The 16,118-nt window shown below is 41.9% G+C and overlaps 1 protein-coding gene across 1 annotated transcript in view; it reads right to left on the minus strand.

Annotated features, from left to right (window-relative positions):
* Positions 1-6,945: 6,945 nt before the first annotated feature.
* The window catches only part of rsph1 (radial spoke head component 1), a 38,398-nt gene continuing 29,225 nt past the window's right edge, over positions 6,946-16,118 (minus strand). Inside the window, exons 6-8 of the mRNA XM_073044772.1 lie at positions 13,950-14,021; positions 10,698-10,797; positions 6,946-7,569 (exon numbers count right to left, since the gene is read on the minus strand). Coding sequence (XP_072900873.1) covers positions 7,178-7,569; positions 10,698-10,797; positions 13,950-14,021 — 564 coding nt within the window. The 3' untranslated portion in view covers positions 6,946-7,177. The remainder of the gene's footprint in view (positions 7,570-10,697; positions 10,798-13,949; positions 14,022-16,118) is intronic.

The following is a 16,118-nucleotide window of genomic DNA, read 5'->3' on the forward strand; positions in this document are numbered from 1 at the left end:
CTGCGCATGCGTGCCGGCTCACCGAGCCTGACACGTCCGCGGGTATACGTCTGTGCGTGTCGCTATGGCAACCGAGTACTGCGCCACCACTCGGCCCATCCTATCCTTGGCAGCCGTACTGCAAAAAACAATTAAACCCTTTCCGGCCACTTTCAATTCAAATTATGTCTCAGAAAGACACTCTTCAAATGTTTTTAAAGGGTTTATCCTTTTAAAGAATAGTTCGAAGTTCAAAGAAACTTTATTATCAAAATACATACATGTCACCATATACTACTCGGAGAGTCATTTTTTGTGGGCATTCACCGTAAGTACAATGAAACACAATAGAATCAATGAAAACCCGCACACAACAAAGGTGAATGTACAACTAATGTGCAAAAGATAACAAACTGTGCAAATACAACAAAAAGAAAATAATAATAATAATAATAAATCTAAATCAAATTTAATATCACTGGCATATGTTGTGAAATTTGTTAATTTTACGGCAGCAGTACAATGAAGTACATGATAAATAAATATGGAAAAAACTGAATTACATTAAGTATATATATATCTATTAAGTAATTAAGCAGTGCAAACAAAATAACAAAAATAAAAAAGTTTCGAGGTAGTGTTCACTTGTTCAATGTCCATTCAGAAATTGGACAGCAGAGGAGAAGAAGCTGTTCCTGAATTGCTGAGTGTGTGCCTTTAGGATGGTAACAATAAGAAGAGGGCAAGTCCTGGGTGATTGGGATCTTTAATGATGGATGCCATCTGCCTAAGGCACTGCTCTTTGAAGATGTCTTGGATACCACGAAGGCTGGTACCCATGATAGAGCTGACTAATTTTACAAGTTTCTGCAACTTATTTCAATCTTGTTCAGTAGCTCCCCCCCCCCACCCACCATAATAAGCAACAGATACAGAGAACATGACATGAAGAGCCCTTGAAAGTGAATCCAAAGGCTGTGGGAACAGTTCAGTGATGGGGCAAGTAAGGTTGAATGAAATGATACCCTCTGGTTCAAGAGCCTGATGATTGAGGGGTAATAACCGTTCCTGAACCTGGTGGTGTGAGTTCTGAGGCTCCTGTACCTTCTTCCCAATGGCAGCAGAGAGAAGAGAGCACGACCTGGCTGGTGGGGGTCCCTGATGACGGATGGTACTTTTCTGCAAGAGCATCTATGTAGATGTGCTCAATGGTGGGGAGAGCTTTAACCATGATGGACTGGGCTGTATCCACTATTTTTTGTAGGCTTTTCCATTCAAGGACATTGGCATTTCCATACCAGGCTGTGATGCAACCAGTCAGTATACTCTCCATCGCATATCTATAGATGTTTTTCAACATTTTATATGACATGCTGAATCTTCGCAAGCTTCCAAGTAGAGGCGCTGCTGTACCTTATTTGTAATGACACTTATGTGCTGGGCCCAGGACAGGTTCTTCTGAAATGTCAGAGAATAAATAGGAATTTAAAGTTGCTGACACTCTCTACCTCTGGTCTTCGGATGAGGGCTGGCTCACGGTCCTCTTGTTCCCTCCTCCTGAAGTCATAGTCAGCTTTTTGGTTTTGTTGACATTTGAGGCACCACTCAGCCAGATTTTCAATCTTCCTCCTATATGCTAGTTTGTCATCCCCTTTGATTTAGCCAGAAACACCAGTATCGTCAGCAAACTTAAATATGGCATTGGAGCTGTGCTTAGCCTCAAGGTAATCAGAATCAGAATCAGGTTTATTATCACCAGCATGTGTCATAAAATTTGTGAACAGAGCAGCAGCAGTTCAGTGCAATACATAATAGTACAGAAAGAAAAAAAAAAATAAATAGGTATAGCAGTGGGCTCGGCAACATTCCAGTGTTGATCTTAAGTGAGGAGGATATGTTATCACCAATCCACACAGACTGTGGTCTTCCGATTAGGAAGCCCAGGATCCAATTGCAGAGCGAGGTACAGAGGCTCAGGTTCTGCAACTTCTCAATCAGGATTGTGAGAATGATGGTATCAAGTGCTGAGCTATAGTCAAAGAGAATCCTGACATAGGTGTTTGTATTGTCTAGGTGGTCTAAGGCCGTGTGAAGATTAATTGAGACTGCATCTGCTGTTGACCTATTGTGGCGATAGGCAAATTGCAGTGGGTCCAGGTCCTTGCTGAGGCAGGAGTGGATTCTAAACATAGAAACATAGAAAATAGGTGCAGGAGTAGGCCATTCGGCCCTTCGAGCCTGCACCGCCATTCAGTATGATCATGGCTGATCATCCAACTCAAAACCCTGTACCTGCTTTCTCTCCATACCCCCTGATCCCTTTAGCCACAAGGGCCACATCTAACTTCCTCTTAAATATAGCCAATGAACCGGCCTTAACTGTTTCCTGTGGCAGAGAATTCCACAGCTTCACCACTCTCTCTGTGAAGAAGTTTTTCCTCATCTCGGTCCTAAAAGGCTTCCCCTTTATCCTTAAACTGTGACTCCTCATACTGGACTTCCCCAACATCGGAAACAATCTTCCTGCATCTAGCCTGTCCAATCCCTTTAGAATTTTATACATTTCAATAAGATCCCCCCTCAATCTTCTAAATTCCAGTGAGTAAATGATCATGATCAACCTAGCCATGATCAACCTCTCAAAGCATTTTATCACCATAGATGTGAGTGCTACTGGTGATAGTCACTAAGGCAGCCCATACTGCTCTTCTTAGGCACTGGTATAATTGTTGCCCTTTTGAAGTAGGTGGAAACTTCTGACCGTAGCAGTGAGAGGTTGAAAATGTCCTTAAATAAGATCATAAGACCATAAGATATAGGAGCAGAATTAGGCCATTTGGCCCTTCAAGTCTGCTTTAACATTTCATCATGACTGATTCATTTTCCTCTCAGCCCCAATCTCCTGTCTTCTCCCCATTTCCCTTCACACCCTGAACAATCAAGAATCTGTCAACCTCTACCTTAAATATATAGATAAAGACTTGGCCTCCACAGCTCCCTGTGGCAAAGAATTCCACAGATTCACCACTCTTTGGTAAAGGAATTCCTCCTCTTCTCCATTCTAAAAAGATGTCCCTCTATTCTAAGGCTATGTCCTCTGGTCTTAGACTCCCCCACCATAGGAAACATCCTCTTCACATCCACTTTATCAAGCCTTTCACCATTCGACAGGTTTCAATGAGATTCTTCCCCCCCCACCCCCAATTCTTCTAAATTCCAGTGAGTATGGACCCAGGGCTATCAAACACTTCTCGTACAATGACACTTTCATTCCTGGAATCGTTTTTGTGAAACTCCTCTGAACACCTCTCATGTCACCACATTCTTTCTTAGATAGGGACCCAAAACTGCCAACAATACTCCAAGTGAAGCCTCACCGTGCCTTATAAAGTATCAGCATTACATCTTTGCTTTCGTATTCTAGTCCTCTTGAAACGAATGCGAACATTGCATTTGCCTTCCTCACCACTGACTCAACCTGCAAGTTAACCTTTAGGGAATCCTGCTCAAGGACTCCCAAATCCCTTTACACCTCTGATTTTTGAATTTTCTGCTCGTTTAGAAAACAATCAATGCATTTATTCCTTCTACCAAAGTGCATGACCATACACTTCACAACATTGTATTCCATCTTCCACCTCTTTGGCCATTCTCCTAATCTGTCTAAGGCCTTCTGCAGCCTCCTTCTTCCTCAACACTACCCGCCTCTCCACTTATCTTCACATTGTCCGCAAACTTCTCCACAAAGCCATTAATTCCGTCATCCAAATCATCAACATATAACATGAAAAGTAGCAGTCCCAACACGGAACACCACTGGTCACTGGCAGCCAATCAGAAAGTCCTCCCTTTGTTCTCAGTACTTGCTTCCTGCCAATCAGCCAATCCTCTATCCACACTGTAATACCATGGGCTCTTAGCTTGTTAAGGAGCCTCATGTGTGGCACCTTGTCAAGGCCTTCTAAAAATCCAAGCACATAGCATCCACCAATTATCCTTTGTCTATCCTGCTTGATATTCTCTCAAAAACTGCCAGCAGATTTGTCAGGCAAGATGTCCCTTAATGAAGCACTGCTGATTTTGTCCTATTTTATTATGGGCCTCCAAGTACCGTAAGATCTCATCTTACTTCAACATTTTACCAACCACTAAGATCAGTCTAACTGGCCCATAATTTCCTTTCTTCTGCCTCCCTCCCTACTTGGAAGAGTGGAGTGATATTTGCAATTTTCCATTCCTCAGGAACCATTTCAGAACATAGCGATTCTTGAAAGATCATTACTGATGCCTCATCAATCTCCCCAGCCACCACTTTCAGAACCCTGGGGTGTATTCAAGCTGGTCCAGTTGGCTTATCCCAACTTCAGACTTTTGAGCTTATCAAGCACCTTCTATTAATAGAAATTATACTCAATTCTGCTTCTGATCCTCTCAAACTTCCACAATACTGCTAGTGTCTTCCACAGTGAAGATAGATGCAAAATATTTATTTACTTCATCCACCATTTTCCTGTCCCTATTACTACCTCTCCAGTCTCACTATCCAGTGGTCTGATATCTACTCTCATCTCTTTTTTACTCCATATATATATATCTGAATAAACTTTTGGTATCTTCTTTGATATTATTGGCTAACTCACATTCAAATTTCAGCTTTTTCCTCCTTATGGCTTTTTTTAGTTGTCTTTTGTTGATTTTTTAAAAAGCTTTCCCTTCCTCTAACTTCCCATTAATTTTTGCTCTATTATATGGGCTCTCTTTTGCTTTTATGCTGTTTTTGACTTCCCTTGTTAGCCACAGTTGTGTCATCCTGCCTTTAGAATACTACTTCTTTGGGATGTCTAGTATCTACCCTACACCCACAAAATGCTGGTGGAACACAGCAGGCCAGGCAGCATCTATAGGAAAAAGTACAGTTGACGTTTCGGGCCGAGACTAACTGAAAGAAGAGAAAGTAAGAGATTTGAAAGTGGGAGGGGGAGAGGAGATCAGAAATGATAGGAGAAGACAGGAGGGGGAGGGATGAAACTAAGAGCTGGAAAGGTAATTGGCAAAAGGGATACAAGGCTGGAGAAGGAGGAGTATCATAGGACAGAAGGCCTTGGAAGAAAGAAAGGGGGAGGGGAGCACCAGAGGAAGATGGAGAACAGGCAAGAAGTTATTGTGAGAGGGATAGAGAGAGAAAAAAAAATTAGGGATGGGGTAAGAAGGGGAGGAGGGGCTTTAACGGAAGTTAGAGAAATCAATGTTCATGCCATCAGGTTGGAGGCTCCCTTTCTTTCTTCCAAGCACCTCTTTCAACTCATATGGTTGAATAAGTTTGGTATGGGCCCCCAAATTCCAAGAACTTTCTACGGGGACATGATTGAGAGCATCCTGACTGGCTGCATTACTGCCTGGTATGGGAACTGCACCTCCCTTAATCGCAGGATTTGCAGAGAGTGGTTCTGACAGCCCAGCACATGAACTTCCCACTATTCAGGTCTGTAAAAAGGGCTCGAAGGATAATTGGAGACCTGAGTCATCCCAAACACAAACTGTTTCAGCTGGTACCATCCAGGAAATGGTACCGCAGCATAAAAGCCAGGACCAACAAGCTCCAGGACTGATGCACCATCAATAACTCTCTCTGAGACGTAAAGGCGAGATATTGGCTTTTATTGACTAGAAGAAGGAACAAGCAGTGGTGACCACCATACTACATCCTGGAGACTGAGAGGCCGGGCTCAGGCCTCAACCGCCTTTATACAGGGGTCTGTGGGAGGAGCCACAGGAGCAGTCAGCAGGGGGTCTGTGGGAGGAGCCACAGGAGCAGTCAGCAGGGGGTGTGTCCAGACAGGTATATGTAGTTCACCACAAGGACAGCTTCTTCCACCAGGCCATCAGACTGATTAATTCATTCTGACGCAATTGTATTTCTATGTTATATTGACTGTCCTGTTGTACACATTATTTATTACAAATTACTATGATTGCACATTTAGATGGAGACATAATGTGAAGAGTTTTACTCCTCATGTATATGAAGGATTTAAGTAATAAAGTCAATTCATTTCTTTGCTTTCATTATTCACCAGTGAAAGGGACCTTGCTGTTTGTGAGTACGATGAAAGAGGACGTACTAAAAATTTTGAAAAACATTAAGATAGGTAAGTTCCTGGGGCTTGATGGGATACACCCCATGTTACTATGGGAAGTGAGGGAAGAAATTTCTGCATCCCAGCAATGATCTTTGCATCCTCACTGGCTAGATGAGCGATACTAAATGATTAGAGGATTGCAAATGTTATTCCTTTGTTCAGGAAAATCCTGGGAATTATACATCAGTGAGTCTTATTTCAGTGATGGGCAAACTATTGGAAAAGATTCCTAGAGACACAATTTACAAGTGATGAGGAGCTCATACCTCACAAGTGTGATTGAGTTCTTTGATGACGTAACAAAATGCATTGATTGAGGTAGAGCAGTGTATGTGGCATTTGATAAGGTTGTCAAGGTATGCTCATTCAGAAAGTCAGGAGGCATGGAATCCAGGGAAACTTGGCTGTTTGGATTCAGAATAGGCTTGCCCATATCTTGATCAGATCTTATATATGATAAAGATGAATTGTTGATCTCTCAGTTCATTATGTCGTGGCTCGTGCACTTCACTTATCTGCCTTTTGTCTGTATCCTAACACTATATTCTGTACCCTGCACTGTATTTCACTGTAACTGACCCCATATTCTGCATTTTATTTTCCTCAATGTACATATGCATGAGATGAACTCTCTGGATGACTTTTCATTGTCTCTCAATACATGTGATAAGAGTAAACCAGTTACCCATCTGAATGTTCCTCCTTGCTCAGCTGAAGTATATATGGTTGATTCAAGTGCCAATGGGCTCCTGACACGGCCAACTCCAGCTTGTATTGTTAGGTAGTATTGACACAGGTGGAAATTCTTTGCAGTATACATGAAAAGTTTCTAAACTTTTACAACAACATTTATTTTTGAAGGAATTATTTTGGACAGAGTATTGATTCATACTACAGCATTTGTTAAATCACCTTGCAGTGACAATCAGTAAAGTTTATAGGGCATGTGTTTCTATATATTGTTTGGTATTTCTAGCCAATGCATGGATGAATTTCCTAGCCTGGTCTTCTCCTCCTTAAAACTTTGTACAGTATTCGGTTTCATCAGCAGTCTTCCTTCAGTCTTTCTCAGCCTCGGCTTCGGCGGTTGCCTCAGCACCTTCCTCCCATACAGCAGACAAATCCTCAGGAAGTACCTTAGGCCTGCCTGCGTCTTCTGCATCTTTGGCCTTCTCCTCAGTGTCGTCTGCCTCAGAGGGGTAGGCTGCTGGAGCCTCTGTCCCCAGAGCATCTGTGGGAGGTGCTTCCATCCCATCAGTGTCTGTGGTAGGGGCAGTTGCCTCGGCAGCTTCTGTTGCAGGGTCCTCTGGCTCAGGGGCTTCTGGTACTGGGGCCTCCTTCTCAACAGCATCTGTCAGAGGGGCCTCCAAATCAGGTTCATCTGTCGCAGCTGCTTTTGCCTGTTCAGCAGCTTTCTCTTCGGCTTCCTTATTGAGTTCAGACTCAAATGCTGGAAAGGGAAATTGAGGGAGTTAAAGTTAAACACAGAGCATAGAACAGTACAGTTCAGGAACAGCTCCTTCTCCTTTTTCTCCACCATCAGATTTCTGAATGGACAATGAACTTATGAACACTACCTTGCTTTTTTTTAACCCCTTTTTGCACTACATAATTTAAATTTACATATCTATTTCTTATTGTAATTTGTAGATTTAAAATTATGTATTGTAATGTACTGTTGGCGTAAAACAACAAATTTTATGACATACTGTGTGCCACTGATATTAAACCTGATTCTAATTCAGCCTGTTCAGCCCACAACCTCAGTCATTTTTATATATTTATTTAGACATATAGTGCAGAACAAGCCCTTCTGGCCCAGCAACCCACCTATTTCACCTAGCCATATCAAAGGACAATTTACAATGACCAATTAGCCTACTAACTGGTATGTCTTTGGACTGTGGGAGGAAACTCAAGCACCTGGAGGAAACTCACACATTCATGGGGATGACGTACAAATTCCTTACAAAGAGTGTTGGAATTGAATACTGAACTCTGATGCCCCGAGCTGTACCATTACATCACCATGGTACCCAATTAGTTTGTACTGATTTGAAACAAGCTGCTCCCCCGGGCACTAGTGGGATTCTGAAATCAATCTATACCCTGCTTTAGCAAGTTAAACTGAGGATAAATCTCTCAGTAAAATTATTATCAAATTGGCCTCTGGCTTTCTTCATAATATCAACGGGGGGGGGGGGGGCCCTTAAACTGGCATGTTATTCATGCATCTGTTGGGAAAAAGAATGGAGGAACACAGCAAGCAGTCTCTGATGAAGCATGAACACCACGTGGATGGCGTTTCTGAACAGGAGCAGGGAGAGAAGATATGAGGTAATCTGGTTGTAAACACAAGAGATACTGGAAATCTTGAGCAATACACGTGAAATGGTGGAGGAATTCAGCAGGTCAGGCAGCATCTGTGGAGAGGAATAAACAGTTGACGTTTTGGGCCGAGAGCCTTCATCAAGATTGGAAAGAAAGTGGGAAGAACCCAGAATGAGAAAATGGGTGTTTGGGGAGGAGTACAAGTTGGCAAGTGAAAGGTGAGGGGGGAGGTATGTGGGTGGGGGAGGGGGATGATGTAAGAAGCTGGGAGGTGATAGGTGGAAAAGGCAAAGGGTTGAAGGAGAAGGAATGTGATTGGAGAGAACAGTGGACCATGGAAGAAAAGGAAGAGGGGGGTGATGGGCAGGTAAGAAGAGAAGGGGTGAGAGGGCAGCCGGAATGGGGACTGGAAAAAGAGAAAAAGAGGGAGGGAGAGAAATTACCAGAAGTTGGAGAAATCAACATAGCATCAGGTTGGAGGCTACCCAGCTACAATGTGAGTTGTTGCTCTTCCAACCTGAGTGTGACCTCTCCATGGCAGTAGAGCAGCATATGTTCAGACATGCTCCCTTTCTTCATCAATTTTTTCCAGTGACAGTTGGGTAGGGACTTGTTGGCTCTGATGCAACATTCCTAAAGTTACCTCATTCTTACCAACTTTTAAACTGATGATACCACGTTAGATGTACAAAGTGATTTCTTCAAGCAGCTTAAAATTCTTTCTATCTATCATAGGAGGTATAGAGTAGACAGAAAGAAGCTTTTTCCCAGGGTAGAAATAGTAGAGGGCATAACTTTAAAGTGATTGGATGAAAGTATAGGGTGGATGTCAGAGGTAGTTTTTTTTTACACAGAGTGGAAAGTCCTGCCAGGGTTGGTAGATGCTCTTAAATGGTGATAGAAAAATGGAGGGCTATGTGGAAGGGAAGGGTTAGTTTGATCTCAGAGTAGGTTAGAAGGTCAGCACAACATTGTGGGCCAAAGATCCTGTACTGCTTAATGTTCTAAATAATTTTCTTAGATTATCTAGCTGGCTGGATGTACTCACTTGAAAGATTTTATTGAAACATGTAAAATTCACATGAGGCATGGCAGGACCAACAATTCAGACTGCTGTTCTCCACCCTGTTGTGTCTAGAATCAGTGGTCTCAGTTTCAAATTAAAGGCCTAGCAGTTGGGACTAAGATCACAAAAAGTTTTTTCAGAGAAAAGTGAATTTTTGGAATTCCCAAGCCAGGGAGATGTACAGCCCAGTCACCGAGTATGCCAAAGTCAGGCATCTATTGATCTTTATATATTAACAGAATTGAGGGATATGAGGTTAGTTACAGAAGTGGGTTTCAGCTAAAAGATAAACTGTTTTCTCATTGAAGGGAAGAGCAGGTACAATGGGCTGAATGGCCTATATTTCTAATATTTGAACACTCTAGGGGTGATTTCCAAACCTGATATTTAAAATCTAGTATCGTTAAGAGATCCATTTCCTTGTTTTACCTTTACAACTCTCATGCCGATCAAAGTCTAAGTGTGCAATTCATTAGAAAAAAAATTAACACATTTGGGTGGCATGGTAGTGTAACAATTAGTGTAAAGCTATCACCGTGCCAGCCACACTGGTACAATTCCACTCTTTGTAAGGAGTTGTATGTTCTCCCTGTGATCACGTGTGTTTTCTCCAGGTGCATAATCCAAAAACATATGGATTAAGGTTAGAAATTGTAGGGAAGCTATGTTGGCGCCGGAAGCATGGTGAGAATTGCAGACTGTCCCAGCACATCCTCACACTATGTTTTATTGTATGTTTCAATATCTATGTGACAAATAAAGCTAAGCTCTTTGTCACCCCGAGATCTCTCTGTTCCACAACACTCCCCAGAAAGCTATCATTTACTCTGCAAGTCCTGCTCTAATTTAACTTGCCAAAATGTAAATTCCCACTGCTGTCTAAAAGTTTGTGTGTTCTCTCTGCACCCGCGTGGGATTCCTCAGGGTGCTTCGGTTTCCTCCCACATTCCAAAGGCATAGTAGTCACAGGGCCTATTACCATGCTGTATCTCTGAATAAAGAGAAGAATCCCTGTCAATGGCTTATAAAATGGCAACAACCAGAGTAAATAGAGAAAGTCCAGTAACGTCTCTGCGCTGTTCCACATTTATCACTTTCTTGTTTAAGGAATCACCCTGAATTTCTGAATGGATTTTATGTTGATGACCTTAGTGTAGCTCCAAATATACTGGTGTACTCACTTGGTGAATATAAAGTCAATCCTGAGATCTTCTCTGCCTTCCACTTCAGAACGATCGCAGCCACCAAGTCTTCCTCCTCTGTTTCTTCTTCAGTCTTATCCTGTTTTAGGGAGAATGGTTTTAATAACAGCTCACACTCGGCAGGGTATATTCTTAATTCTGATGTTTATATTATATTGCCACTCTCTCTTTGGCTTGGCTTGCCTCCCAGTTTCAGTCCATTCTAGGTTTCAATCATCTCATGGTCAGAATATGACCCAGCTCTGTCTCTTATACATTCTCCACCATCACTACCTCCAACTCTCCCTTCTTCCCAGGTAGAACGTTCAGTAAATTGTTTATGAACAGCTACCTTAGAAGGTTTCCTGACATGTGACTCAACAACTCTTGACCTCATTCTACCTCATCATGACCTTGCATGTTACCTTCCACTAAATTATACAAAAGCCTGAAAGCATGTACCACCAGGCTCAAGAACAATATTTATCCTGCTGATTTAGGACTACTGTGTGGTTCCCTCATACAATAAGATGGACTGTTAACCTCACAATCTACCTTGTTATGATCTTGCAGTTTACTGTCTGCTGCACTGCACTTTCTCTGTAACTGTAACACTTTAGATAGATACTTCATTGATCCCAAAGGAAATTACCATGTCACAGCAGCATTGCAAGTGTACAGATATATAAATATTACAAAAGAAGTAGAAAGAATAAAAAATAAGTTATCTCAAACAGGAAGAGGTTATCACTTCTCTGGCTATAGGTCGACTCATTATAGAGCTTAATGGCTGAGGGTAAGAATGACCTCATACAGTGCTCTTTAGAGTAATGCAGTTGTCTTAGTCTATTACTGTACTAAAAAAGCTCCTCTGATCAGCCAAAGTGACATGCAGAGGATGAGAAACATTGTCCAGAATTGCCTGGATTTTCCATATCGTCCTTTGTTCTTCCGCAGCCTCCAGTGATTCCAGTTGGACTCTTATAACAGTGCCAGCCTTTCTACTCAGTTTATTGAGCCTGTTAGCATCACCCACGTTGATGCCATTGCCCCAGCACACCACTGCATAGAAGATTGTACTGGCAACAACAGACTGGTAGACTGTGTGAAGGAGAGGCCTGCATACTCCAAAGGACCAAAGTTTCCTCAGGAAGTAGAGGCAACTCTGACCCTTCTAGTACACAGCCTCTGTGTTGGTGCTCCACTCAAATCTGTCATCCAGGTGCACCCCCAGGTACCTGTAGGTCCTCACCACATCCATGTCCTCACCATCAATAGTAAGAGGGAGCAGTGTAGGCTTAGTCTTCCTAAAGTCCATCACCATCTCCTTTGTCTTACTAATGTTGAGCTGCAGATGATTCATTCTGCATTCTGTTATTATTCTACCTCAATGCACTGTGTAATGATCTGATCTGTATGAACAATATGCAGGACAAACTTGTCGCCGGATCTCCGTACATGTGACAATAAAAAACAATTCCAATGATAAACCAATTCCAAAGACGTTTTACCAATTTAGTATAGCTCACATTGCATAGACTCTTGAACATAGGAAAACATCTAGGAGGGGTTAAGCAGCTGATACAAATGCAGACTAAGACTTAAACTGGGATTTCAAGGAGTTGGACATGAGAAAACAGTACAGAGAGCTGAGATTGGAAGGTGATGCATTCACGCACTACATGCTTTCCATGACATCACAGCGTGTGCTGGACAGGTGCAATCATCTCTAGCCCTCATGCAAATACATGCCAGGAGACACTGCAAACAATCACAAGCTACACTAGCCTCACTCAGAAGTGAAGGTTCTGTGGTGAGTGGGCTTGGAGTGGCTGAACCGGACGCTGCCTTTTTAGAACTCTTCCTATTGGTCATGTGAGAAACCTGGCAATGAGACACACTGTGATCAGCAAAAGTAGTACACATCTTCAGGGTGATCCACTTTATATCTCACTTACAAAATCTGTTCCCATAATAATCCGCTTAGCCCATGTTTGGGTCTGTGGTAGGTTAACTGGTTGTGATTGATCGCTGAAATTTTATTTCTATTTATTCATCTTTTGGGATCTGGATATTACAAGCAAGAACAACAATTATGGCCCATTACAAATCAGTAGTAGAGGTAGATACATCAGGGACATTTAAGAGACTCTTAGATAGGTAGATGGAGGGCTACGTGATCGTGGAGTGAATGGTTGTACTGTACTGTAATGTTCTGTTTTGTATGCTGTCTGTTCTAAGAACAGTCAAATACATACAGCTGACCTCCTGAAACTTCTGGCACTCTCAGGATGTGCAATCACCACATGGCTCATCGGTGTGCAGTACTCCAAGACACTAATGTTATTGAGTTATAAAATGTCTGAATGTGCTTCAGAAGGCATCATATCTGTGGTGTTTCTGTGCTGCTAAAATACTTGCCTCATTTCACTGCAAAGTCCGCGGTTTCCACCCTGATTATTCTGTTTGTCTGTGTACCATAACTCATTTTAGTCATCATATGACATCTGTGCCTTAGGGATGAATTCTTTAATGCCTTTTTTCAATATCCTGGTCTCAAAGTGAGTCCTACACTATCAATGCTTGCTGGTAGCGTGAAGACAAAGATAGATGCTGTCACTCAAATAAACAAGTCAAAAATCACCACAGTGTATTTCTGTCACTGCTGCCAGGTGACTGGTTTGGTTTTGCATGTTTACACTTGATTAATTTCCTGGTTCATTTTTTATTTTATTGTTATTTAGGGATATAGCACGGTAACAAGTCTTTCCAGCCCAATTACACTCATATGACCAAGTAACCTAATAACCCACCTTTGGGCTGTGGGAGGAAACTGGACCATCCAGAGGAAACCCACGTGGTCATGGGGAGAATGTACAAGCTCCTTACAGACAGCAGAGGAAACAAACCTGGGCTGTTGTTGCAATAATTGTGTTACACTAACTGCTACACTGCCTATCGTTTTCTAGAGGAACATGATTACCTAATTAACCAGAGATTAAGCATACAGCACTTTGCACTTTATGTCAACCTGTCAATCTTCAGGGACTTGTGTTAATATTATCTTGTGACTGCATATACTGGATTGTAACTATATTTGCTGTGTGTGACAATATGTTCTGTGTTTTGCACGTTGGCCCCAGAAAAACATTGTTTTATTTAGCTGTATACATGTGCACAGTTGAATGACAGTAAACATGAACTTGAATTAACAATAAAATTCCGCTGTGGAATGTTGTCACTGGGATTTACCTGTTCCGTCTGAAGATATTCACCGTGCTGCTCACATCCAAAGTTAAAGATGTATTTTCCTCGGCCGATAGGCTGAAGAAATATGGAAACAGAAATCTTAGAAGAACTCAAAACCACAGAAGCTTTTCAGCTCAAAGACAGATTCAGATTTATTTATCACATGTACATTGAAACAAACAGTGAAATCTGTCACTCATGTTAAAACATCCAAGGATGTGCTGGAGGCAGCTCAAAAAAACAGAACCGCTTTTTAATTTAATTCACTGCAGTGTATTTTCTCAATAGAAAGTCATGAGGATCGCTGTACTTACTGAATGGTTAAACTTGGTAACAAAGCAACAATAGCAAAACAAAACCCATTTCTCCTTCTCTCCATCCTCCTCAATTCAGATCAACCTTTGGTTTTGATCCAGATCTCTGATTGACCTTCAAGCTTTGATCTTCAGTATCGACCCAGGACTTGCCAATGATGACGAATAAGGACCCGAACTCCAGGCCTCGAACTCTGGTCTTGTCGATAGTGAATGAATCAGGTTATTTGTTCCAACTGGTCCATGCCAGAATTTACAAGCTTTTCCTCCTAACATGACCATCTACACTATTGGAATCTGATGTTTTCAATCCAAGGCTCTTTCAGAAGTCAGAAATCTGTTGCTTCACAACTGTTTTATTAAACATTAACTGACAAGGACAGTAGAAAAATGGACACTGATAGAGGTCTATGAATTCAAGAGTGGGAGAGTCAAAAATGGTTCTGCTGTATAGTCAGCTTTCTTTATACTTATAGACAAGAAGCATTCCATTCAAATTTGTAGATAAGAGTCACACAGTCAAGAAAACGTTATTCATATAATGCAGCACCAAAGAAGTTTCCAGAGCTTTCCAGAACCATATAAATGTAGTCACTAGGGGACCCACTGAACAATTGCAAATTACATACTGTGGCCACTAGGAAGCATACTAACAGTTTCATGTATGTACAGTAAGTAGCAGAAATTCACCTTCGGGCTGCAAATAACAATTAAGCAATCTAAGAATTAAGCTATCTGATTAAACACTACCATTGTCTCCTACATCTTTATTCTCCTTCCCCTTAAATGCCCCTCTACTGTTCGTCTCAGCCATTTCACTTTGAAACAAGTTTCATATTCTTATCACTGTTACAGTAAAGAAGTTTTTGAATTCTCTTTTGGATTTAGAGAATATGCGTAACATCAGGAAGTAGCGCAGAACTGTGGTCTCTGGCTATTCTCCCTCCTCCTTCTGAATGTTCTGTACCTGATCTGAGACATCCTGTACCCAGCACATCCTTCTGGAAAATGAATCTCAGGGTTGTCTGTGCTGAAATATATGTACTTGGTAAATAAAAATTTTCTTTGGAGACTTGTTCTTAGCTATAGACACATCCATCTGTCCTCTTCATCAATAAATCTCCACTGATACTGCTTGCCTATATGGGATACATTTAAAGCATATTTGCGTGGTCAGATAATCTCCTATTTAGCTAAGCTTAAGAAACAGGCAAAAACAGAGTTAGATAAGATTTCCAAACAAATTAAAGACTTGGATAATATTTATGCAATCTCTCCTAACATTGATTTATTCAAACTGTTATGAGTGCTGAACAACAGACCTGATGGAAATGGGGTGAAGAGTTAACCATTCCCTCCCCCCCTTTAAGAACTATGAACTATTGCTATTGCTATGCTGTTAATGAGAGAGAGATGAAGAACAGAGGGAGAGACATCTGCTACAGATAAGAGAGAGAGAGAGAGAGAGAGAGAGAGAGAGAGAGAGAGAGAGAGAGAGAGAGAGAGAGAGAGAGAGAGAGAGAGATTTGATTTATGTATTATGGCTCTTCCTGGATTGTTTACCTTTCGCTGCAAGGACGTTACTTTGCTCATTAATGTTCCTAAGGAGACAGCAGGAGTGGCCTGATTTGATGGACATGGTCATTTTGAGTTGATGGATGGCTGATACCCCCTCAGTGGGGATAAAAGACAGATGTGGGGAGACACCCCTGAGACACACCAGTGGACACTGACCGAGTGTTGTGCACCCACAGGAAGGTGGGGGCTTCGAGGACTGAATCAGGAGATCGGTCAACAAAGCTCACAGTGTGACGGTAGGACCAGTGGGGACTTGTGTGTATGTCCACTCATGCCAGAG

This window comes from Hemitrygon akajei, chromosome 5, assembly GCF_048418815.1.
Source record: "Hemitrygon akajei chromosome 5, sHemAka1.3, whole genome shotgun sequence".
NCBI classification, from domain to species: domain Eukaryota; kingdom Metazoa; phylum Chordata; class Chondrichthyes; order Myliobatiformes; family Dasyatidae; genus Hemitrygon; species Hemitrygon akajei.